This window comes from Oncorhynchus mykiss, chromosome 17 (assembly GCF_057628025.1).
Source record: "Oncorhynchus mykiss isolate SJ-2025 chromosome 17, ASM5762802v1, whole genome shotgun sequence".
Lineage (NCBI taxonomy): Eukaryota > Metazoa > Chordata > Actinopteri > Salmoniformes > Salmonidae > Oncorhynchus > Oncorhynchus mykiss.
In genome coordinates, this window is record NC_143038.1 from 71,206,562 (window position 1) to 71,216,842 (window position 10,281).

The window sequence follows — 10,281 nt, forward strand, 5'->3', positions numbered from 1 at the left end:
GGACTAGGCGGGTCCTCCACATTACATTTTCCCGACATGACAATTTCTAGAATTCTGATAACTGGAAAAATAGAGTAGTGAGGTGTGATGTTGTATTGGGACTTTTGATGCAGATTCAGATCTTACATGTGGTTTATACAACCTACCGTTTAAACCAAATATAAACTGTGTAGAAATGCATTCATACAGTTTCTTGACTGTGTTCAACTCGCTAATAATCACTGAAATGAAATGCTAGACAGTCAGGGACAGCATCAAAACTTCTCCAAACTATTGATAAGGGACTATTTTTAGCACATTTTAAGCACGATAAAATATAACACACTTTCAGTGCGGCCCTCAGGACTACATTGAAGACCGAATGCAGCCTCCAGAGCAAATGTGTTTAACACTGCTGGTTTAGAACCAACTCTACTGATGAGAAGAGAAACCACTGGGTAAAATGGCCACTCAAACAAGTGCTCTTGCCTAACAGCAGAATTTTTTTCACCTTTATTTAACCAGGTAGGCAAGTTAAGAACAAGTTCTCATTTACAATTGCGACCTGTCCAAGATAAAGCAAAGCAGTTCAACACATACAACGACACAGAGTTACACATGGAGTAAAACAAACATACAGTCAATAATACAGTAGAAACAAGTCTATATACGATGTGAGCAAATGAGGTGAGATAAGGGAGGTAAAGGCAAAAAAAAGGCCATGGTGGCAAAGTAAATACAATATAGCAAGTAAAACACTAGAATGGTAGATTTGCAATGGAAGAATGTGCAAAGTAGAAATAAAAATAATGGGGTGCAAAGGAGCAAAATAAATAAAATAAATACAGTAGGGAAAGAGGTAGTTGTTTGGGCTAAATTATAGGTAGGCTATGTACAGGTGCAGTAATCTGCATCAGAATAGCCTACCGGAGATATAACATGAGTAACTACACTTGTTACTGCAGGTGGCTTATTTTGAAATGCCCCGGGATAGGTAGGAGGGGCTACCGGAGCAGGTGACCCGGTTGGAGGACAAGGATAGGGAGAGAGTCTGCGCTCCCATTTATTTCCTCCAATCAAACATAGTCTTAATTTCCATTGGTTTGTGTGGTTTGGGTATTGAACACACAGATCATGGAAATATACTGATAAATGCTGGAGAGTTGGTAATACTGCCTGGATCGTTTGGCACAGCAACTAATTGACAAAGGAACTCAGGTATTTAACAAAATGAAATTGCTTGCAGGTGTGCTCAGAGCATAGATAGTTATAGAGGTCTCTAGTGCCCAAAAGGCTATATAACATGGGTAGCACCATTAAGAACTGTGTGTAGCCTCGCTACTTCATATAGCCTCTCTACTGTATATAGTCTCTCTACTGTATATAGCCTCTCTACTGTATATAGTCTCTCTACTGTGTATAGCCTCGCTACTGTGTATAACCTCACTACTGTATATATCCTCTCTACTGTATATATCCTCTCTACTGTATATAGCCTCTCTACTGTATATAGTCTCTCTACTGTGTATAGCCTCGCTACTGTGTATAGCCTCTCTACTGTATATAGCCTCTCTACTGTATGTAGCCTCTCTACTGTATATAGCCTCTCTACTGTATATAGCCTCTCTACTGTATATAGCCTCTCTACTGTATATAGCCTCTCTACTGTATATAACCTCTCTACTGTATATAACCTCTCTACTGTATATAACCTCTCTACTGTATATAGCCTCTCTACTGTATATAACCTCACTACTGTATATAACCTCTCTACTGTATATAGTCTCTCTACTGTATATAACCTCTCTACTGTATATAACCTCTCTACTGTATATAGCCTCTCTACTGTATATAACCTCTCTACTGTATATAACCTCTCTACTGTATATAGCCTCTCTACTGTATATAACCTCTCTACTGTATATAACCTCTCTACTGTATATAGTCTCTCTACTGTATATAGTCTCTCTACTGTATATAGTCTCTCTACTGTGTATAGCCTCTCTACTGTATATAGTCTCTCTACTGTATATAGCCTCTCTACTGTATATAGCCTCTCTACTGTATATAACCTCTCTACTTTATATAGTCTCTCTACTGTATATAACCTCTCTACTGTATATAACCTCTCTACTGTATATAACCTCTCTACTTCATATAGTCTCTCTACTGTATATAGCCTCTCTACTGTATATAGCCTCACTACTGTATATAGCCTCTCTACTGTATATAGCCTCTCTACTGTATATAGTCTCTCTACTGTATATAGTCTCTCTACTGTATATAACCTCTCTACTGTATATAACCTCTCTACTGTATATAGCCTCTCTACTGTATATAACCTCTCTACTTCATATAGTCTCTACTGTATATAACCTCTCTACTGTATATAACCTCTCTACTGTATATAGTCTCTCTACTGTATATAACCTCTCTACTGTATATAGTCTCTCTACTGTGTATAGCCTCTCTACTGTATATAACCTCTCTACTGTATATAGCCTCTCTACTGTATATAACCTCTCTACTGTTATTTTTCTGTATTTTTACTGTTGTTTTATTTCTTTACCTACCTATTTTTTAAAAAAGTTGGTTAGAGCCTGTAAGTTAGCATTTCACTGTTGTATTCGGCGCACGTGACAAATAAACGTTTGATTTGATTTGACTGATACTTTGCGATCTATATACATCTCTACGGTTCTGATGTGCCTGCAATTAACTGGTTAGTTAACTAAAGAGGCTAAGAAAAATGAACGCCTTTTCTACAATACTCAACACTAATTCCAAGTAATTAAGCATTTCTCAATCTAGAAAATTGCTTCTTTCAATATCAGTGCTGCTGCTGAAGAGCCATATAAGACAACATCCTCTTTGCAGAGAAAACCCCTATAAACATTTTAAAAGTCACAGCTGACATCATCATTTATTCATGCCTGGCTTGGAGGATGTGATCCTGTCCTATGTTCCAGGTACATCAATAACAACCAGCAGCATCTGTTACACACAAACACACACACTCTGACATAAACACACACACTCTAACATAAACACACACACATACACAAACGCACCACCCATAAAGTACTGCAGCATGTCTGTCCACTCCTGAACTGTGTCAGTAAAATCAGAGTCAAACCTGTTAATCTATCTCTTTCTATCCTTCTCTCTCTCTCTCTCTCTCTCTCTCTCTCTCTCTCTCTCTGGTGTCTCTAGCTTAGTTCACTACTCTCTCTCTCTCTCTCTCTCTCTCTCTGTCTCTCTCTTTCTCCCCTTCCTCTCTTTGTCTATCTCTCTCTCTCTCTTTCTCTCTGTCTCTCTCTTTCTCCCCTTCCTCTCTTTGTCTCTCTGTCTGTCTCTCTCCGTCTCTCTCTCCTCTCCTCCAGATGTACCTGCAGGTTCAGCTGTACAGTCAGTTTAATTCAATTCAAAGGTCTTTATTGGCATGGGAAACATATGTTAACATTGCCAAAGCAAGTGAAATAGAAAATAAAAACAAAATTGAAATCAACAATCAGAAATTAACAGTAAACATTACACTCACACAAGATCCAAATTAATAGAGACATTTCAAATGCTATATTATGGCTATGTACGATGTTGTAACGATGTGCAAATAGTTAATGTACAAAAGGGAAAATAAATAAACATAAATATAGGTTCTATTTACAATGGTGTTTGTTCTTCACTGGTTGCCCTTTTCTTGTGGCAACAGGTCACAAATCTTTCTGCTGTGACGCTGTACTGTGTTATTTCACCTAATAGATATGGGAGTTCATCACAATTGGATGTTTCTAATTCTTTGTGTGTTCAGAGAAGCCCTTGGCGTTTTCCTATTTAGTTGCATTACAACCCATAATTTAAATTGGTTTTTATTTGGATTTCATGTAATGGACATACACAAAATAGTCCAAATTAGTGAAGTGAAATGAAAAAAAATGACTTGTTTCAATAAATAAAATAAAAAATGGAAAGATGGTGCAAGCATATCTTATGTATTCACCCATTTGCTAAATAAGTTCTGGTGCAATTATCTTCAGAAGTCACATAATTAATTAAATAAAGTCCACCTGTGTGCAATGTAAGTGTCACATGATCTGTCACATGAGCTCAGTATATACTGTATACACCTGTTCTGAAAGGCCCCAGAGTCTGCAACACCACTAAGCAAGTGGCACCACCAAGCAAGTGGCACCATGAAGACCAAGGAGCTCTCCAAACAGGTCAGGGAGAAAGTTGTGGAGAAGTACAGATCAGGGTTGGGTACTAAAATAAATATCAGAAACTTTGATTATTATTTAAAAAATGGAAAGAATATGGCACCACAACAAACCTGCCAAGAGAGAGCCGCCCACCAAAACTCACGGGCCAGGCAAGGAGGACATTATTCAGAGAGGCAACAAAGAGACCAAAGATGACCCTGAAGGAACAGCAAATCTCCACAGCGGAGATTGGAGTATCTGTCCATAGGACCACTTTAAGCCATACACTCCACAGAGCTGGACTTTACGGAAGAGTGTCCAGAAAAAAATAAGCAAACATGTTTGGTGTTCACCAAAAGGCATGTGGGAGACTCCCCAAACATATGGAAGAAGGTACTCTGGTCAGATGAAACTAAAATGGAGTTTTTGGCCATAAAGAAAACGCTATGTCTGGCACAAACCCAACACCTCTCGTCACCATCCCCACAGTGAAGCATGGCGGTGGCAGCATCATGCTGTGGGGATGTTTTTCCTCGGCAAGGACTGGAAAACTGGTCAGAATTGAAGGAATGATGGATGGCGCTAAATACAGGGATATAATAATTTAGGGAAACCTGTTTCAGTCTTCCAGAGATGTGAGAATGGGACGGAGGTTCACCTTCCAGCAGGACAATGACCCTAAGCACACTGCTAAAGCAACACACGAGGTTTAAGGGGAAATATTTAAATGTCTTGGAATGGCCTAGTCAAAGCCCAGACCTCAATCCAATTGAGAACTTAAAGATTGCTGTACACCAGCAGGATCCCATCCAACTTGAAGGAGCTGGAGCAGTCTTGCCTTGAAGAATGGGCAAAAATTCCAGTGGCTAGATGTGCCAAGCTTATAGAAACATACCCCCAGAGACTTGCAGCTGTAATTGCTGCAAAAGTTGGGTCTACAAAGCATTGACTTTGGGGGGGGTGAATAGTTATGCACACTCAAGTTTTCAGTTTTTTTGTCTTATTTATTGTTTGTTTTACAATGAAGTATTTTGCATCTTCAAAATGGTAGCCATGTTGTGTAAATCAAATAACATTTTAATTCCAGGTTGTAAGGCAATAAAATAGGAAAAAATGCCAAGGGGCGTGAATACTTTCGCAAGCCACTGTATGTGTCTCTAATATGGCCGTACATTTGGCAGGAGGTTAGGAAGTGCAGCTCAGTTCCACCTCATTTTGTGGGCAGTGTGCATATAGCCTGTCTACTCTTGAGAGGCAGGTCTGCCTATGGTGACCTTTCTCAATATAAGTAATTTTCCATGGAGAGTCTCAATTTGGTGTTTGTCACATTTTGTGAATTCTTGGTTGGTGAGCAGACCTCACAACCATAAAGGGCAATGGGTTCTATAACTGATTCAAGTATTTTTAGCCAGATCCTAATTGGGATGTTGAATTTTATTTTCCTTTTGATGGCATAGAAGGCCCTTCTTGCCTTGTCTCTCAGATCGTTCACAGCTTTGTGGATGTTACCTGTGGGATGGCAGGTAACCTAGAGGTTAAGAGCATTCGGACAGTAACAGAAAGTTCTCTGGTTCGAATCCCCAAGGCGGCTCCCCGAGCCCTGATGACGTGGCCCTCTGCCGATTTAGAGGGGTTGGGTTAAATGCTATTCAGTCATGCAACTGACCAGTTATCCCCTTTCCCTATCTGTGTTGCCGAGGTAGGTATATATTTTTGTATGTTCTTAGGGCAATGGTGTCTAGACGGAATTTGTATTTGTGGTCCTGACAACTGGACCTTTTTTGAAACATTATTTTTTGTCTTACTGATGAGATTTACTGTCGGGGCCCAGGTCTGACAGAATCTTTGCAGAAGACCTAGGTGGTTCTGTAGGCCCTCCTTGGTTGGGGACAGAATCACCAGATCATCAGCAAACTTCAGATTCTAGTAGGGTCAGGCCGGGAGCTGCAGATTGTTCTAATGCCTTCTCTAATTCATTAATATACAGTATATTTTGAAAGGGTGGGGCTCAAGCTTCATCCCTGTCTCAACCCACGGCCATGTGGAAGTTGGTGGTTGAAGATATCCCTCTTGTGGTGTGGGGGCTGTGCTTTGGCAAAGTAGGTGGGGTTATATCCTTCCTGTTTGGCCCTGTCCGGGGGTGTCATCGGATGGGGCCACAGTGTCCCCTGACCCCTCCTGTCTCAGCCTCCAGTATTTATGCTGCAGTAGTTTGGGGGGGGCTAGGGTCAGTTTGTTATATCTGGAGTACTTCTCCTGTCCTATTCGGTGTCCTGTGTGAATATAAGTATGCTCTCTCTAATTCTCTCTTTCTTTCTCTCTCTCGGAGGACCTGAGCCCTAGGACCATGCCTCAGGACTACCTGGCATGATGACTCCTTGCTGTCCCCAGTCCACCTGGCCGTGCTGCTGCTCCAGTTCCAACTGTTCTGCCTGTGATTATTATTATTTGACCATGCTGGTCATTTATGAACATTTGAACATCTTGGCCATGTTCTGTTATAATCTCCACCCGGCACAGCCAGAAGAGGACTGGCCACCCCTCATAGCCTGGTTCCTCTCTATGTTTCTTCCTAGGTTTTGTCCTTTCTAGGGAGTTTTTCCTAGCCACCGTGCTTCTACACCTGCATTGCTTGCTGTTTGAGGTTTCAGGCTGGGTTTCTGTACAGCACTTTGAGATATCAGCTGATGTACGAAGGGCTTTATAAATACATTTGATTTGGAAATAAATCAGTATGTTTTTAACCGCACACTTGGTGTATGTGTACATGGATTTCGTAATGTCACATGTTTTTCCCCCAACACTGCATTTCATCACTTTATATAGCAGACACTCATGCCAAATTGAGTCAAAAGCTTTTTGAAATCAGTCAGTTTCTCTCTCCTCTTCTCCAGATCTATCTGCTGATTCATCACTACAGTCACTCTCTCTCTCTCTGGCTCTCTCTGGCTCTCACTCTCTCTCTCTCTCTCCTGCCAGACACCTTATCCCACATGAAAAGTGTTACAGGATGCCCTCTCTGTACACACATACCCATAATTAAACTACTGATTCCAGTGCAGTGCTTCTAAATTATATCGATACCCGAATGACTGAATCCAAGGTCTGCATGATGCAATCAGTTCAATGTAGAAATACTGACTTACTAATTCCGTTTTACTCAATCAGTACGGTCCTGTATTAGTGCTTCAAAGACGTGAAGTGGAAATAGATTCATGCATATTGTATGTGCATAACGGATTTAGAAAATATACCAATATGTACGTTAAAACATACACACAAACGTTGCTAGTCATGCTACTGTATGCGGCTGTAGTCGACTTACCAACTGTGTGGTTCTGGGGTGAGTTGCTGGTGAAGTGCTACAGAAAATCCAAAAAAGCTCCCTTTCTCCCCCTCCTTGATCAGAGTCATGCTAGTATCCAGGTTGAACCCTGCGGCCGTCAGGGAATACAGGGAGAGAAGGAGCAAAAGGAGAGGAAGACACCAGGGCTGTGAAAGAGAGACTCCATGTACCACATGTGGTGCCATAGTCCTGGAGAATGAGCAGGTCCCTCAGCAGAGCAGAGCAGGTCCCTCAGCAGAGCAGGTCTCTCAGCAGAGCAGGTCCCTCAGCAGAGCAGGTCCCTCAAAAGAGCAGGTCCCTCAACAGAGCAGGTCCCTCAACATAGCAGGTCCCTCAACAGAGCAGTGCAGGTCTCAGCAGAGCAGGTCCCTCAGCAGAACAGGTTCCTCAGCAGAGCAGGTCCCTCAGCAGAGCAGGACCCTCAGCACAGCAGAACAGGTTACTCAGCAGAGCAAGTCCCTCAGTAGAGCAGAGCAGGTTCCTCAGCAGAGCAGAGCAGGACCCTCAGCACAGCAGAGCAGGTTCCTCAGCAGAGCAGGACCCTCAGCACAGCAGAGCAGGTTCCTCAGCAGAGCAGCAGAGCAGGACCCTCAGAGCAGGTCCCTCAGCAGAGCAAGTCCCTCAGCAGAGCAGAGCAGGTCCCTCAGTAGAGCAGGTCCCTCAGCAGAGCAGGTCCCTCAGCAGAGCAGAGCAGGTCTCTCAGCAGAGCAGGTCCCTCAGCAGAGCAGAGCAGGTCCCTCAGCAGAGCAGAGCAGGTCTCAGCAGAGCAGAGCAGAGCAGGTCTCTCAGCAGAGCAGAGCAGGTCTCTCAGCAGAGCAGAGCAGGTCTCAGCAGAGCAGAGCAGGTCCCTCAGCAGAGCAGGTCCCTCAGCAGAGCAGGTCCCTCAGCAGAGCAGGTCCCTCAGCAGAGCAGAGCAGGTCTCTCAGCAGAGCAGAGCAGGTCTCTCAGCAGAGCAGAGCAGGTCTCTCAGCAGAGAGGTCCCTCGGCAGGGCAGGTCCCTCAGCAGAGCAGGTCTCTCAGCAGAGCAGAGCAGGTCTCTCAGCAGAGCAGAGCAGGTCTCTCAGCAGAGCAGAACAGGTCCCAGTTCAGTTACAGATTAATGAAGAGTTGTATAATTATTGTGTTTAAATTGATGAACAGCAAAGACAGGATGGGTTTCTGTTGTTTGAATCTCCTGGATCAGTACATTTCCCTTGTTTCCTTCTCTCTCTCGCTCTCCTCCTCCGTTTTCTGCTGTCAGTCTGTGGAGCAGCCTGAGAAAATGTGGCTGTGTCCGAGCTACTGTAGCGCGTGTGTGTGTGTGGTGTGTGTGTGTGGTGTGTGTGCATCCCCCTCCTCTGCTGTGTGACAGAGAGAGACAGAGGACAAGTGCCTTGAATAGCCCACTCCTCCCCTACCGTAATCTTTCAATATCTCTCTCTCTCTCCCATCCTGCTCTCTCTCTCTCTCTCTCTCTCAGCTGACATCAACACTTAAGGGACTGCTGCCAATATACCAGGCTGAGTTGTCAAGATACTTGGACTCAGTTGAATAGGAAAAGACTGAGAAGAAAGTATGAGAGTTTTTTTTATCTGTTAAACTCAGTGTTTAAAAGGCATATTTTCCTCTGAAGTAACTATAGGACTACAGGTGTCTGGTTATCTGAGAAGAAAAAGAAGAGGGAACATAACATTTAGAAAACATTGAAGATACCTCTGGCAGGAGAACACAGTTGATCAATCATCTAACATTGACGATATCTCTGGCAGGTTGAACACGGTTGATCAATCATCTAACATTGACGATACCTCTGGCAGGAGAACACGGTTGATCAATAATCTAACATTGACGATACCTCTGGCAGGAGAACACGGTTGATCAATAATCTAACATTGACGATACCTCTGGCAGGAGAACACGGTTGATCAATAATCAACTGAAGGGCTTCTTTCTTCTCCTCCTTTACAGAGAACAATCTGGGCTGGAATCCCATAACTTCCAGTAATCAGAATTAGAAAAAGCGGAAAATGGCATTTAGAAAATAAGGAAATTAGCTGTAGATAGCTGCTAGTTTTTTATTGAAGATAGCTGTTAGCTGCTGGAGAAACAGTAAAGTTATTTAAAAGTATTTTTTTCTTTCAGAGATCTGCTTGGAATCCCATAACTTCTGGAATGGACCTGTCTGACAATAGTGCAAAGAAATGTGCGCAGTGACCCACGATATGTAAGGACAACCCTGTGAGGGGATCAAGCGGAGAGTAACAGACATATCTGTGATGTGGCATGAAAATGTGACCAGAATTACAGGAAAACAACATTTTTTAAATACATTTTTGAAAAAGGCTGTAATGTAACAAAATGTGGAAAAGGGGAAAGGGTCTGAATACTTTCCGAATGCACTACCTGCTTTGCCACACCAAAGTTCAGTGTCCAGTCAGTCATGCCCTCACAGCATTGTCCACAATTGTGGGAATGTTGTTGTACCCGGCCAGCCACAGCTGTTCTGATTGGACCAGCTGATTCCTGTCCTCCTGTCACTAACCTAACGTAGCAGGCGTAAAAGACTCGCCTGAAACTAGATCCCTCTACATGCTAGTCTTGACAAGAAGGGGAAAAAAACTGTCTGGGGAGGTTCTCTTCTGCACTGTTCAACCAATCCAGAAACTGTGGGGGAGGTTCTCTTCTGCACTGTTCAACCAATCCAGAAACTGTGGGGGAGGAGTTAAGATATTCCTCGTCCAAAATCATTTGAAAAAAAACGTCTTTCCATTTCCTTTG

The 10,281-nt window shown here is 42.9% G+C and overlaps 1 protein-coding gene across 5 annotated transcripts in view; it reads right to left on the reverse strand.

The window, feature by feature from the left end:
* Positions 1-8,873, reverse strand: part of itga7 (integrin subunit alpha 7) — a 128,169-nt gene extending 119,296 nt beyond the window's left edge. For all 5 annotated transcript variants that reach the window (XR_016488101.1, XM_036950907.2, XM_090206478.1 and 2 more), the window contains exon 1: positions 7,504-8,873. Coding sequence is in view for 4 of the 5 variants with exons in the window: in XM_036950907.2 (XP_036806802.2) it covers positions 7,504-7,709 (206 nt within the window). In the remaining variant the exon portion in view is untranslated. The remainder of the gene's footprint in view (positions 1-7,503) is intronic.
* Between the last annotated feature and the right edge of the window lie 1,408 nt (positions 8,874-10,281).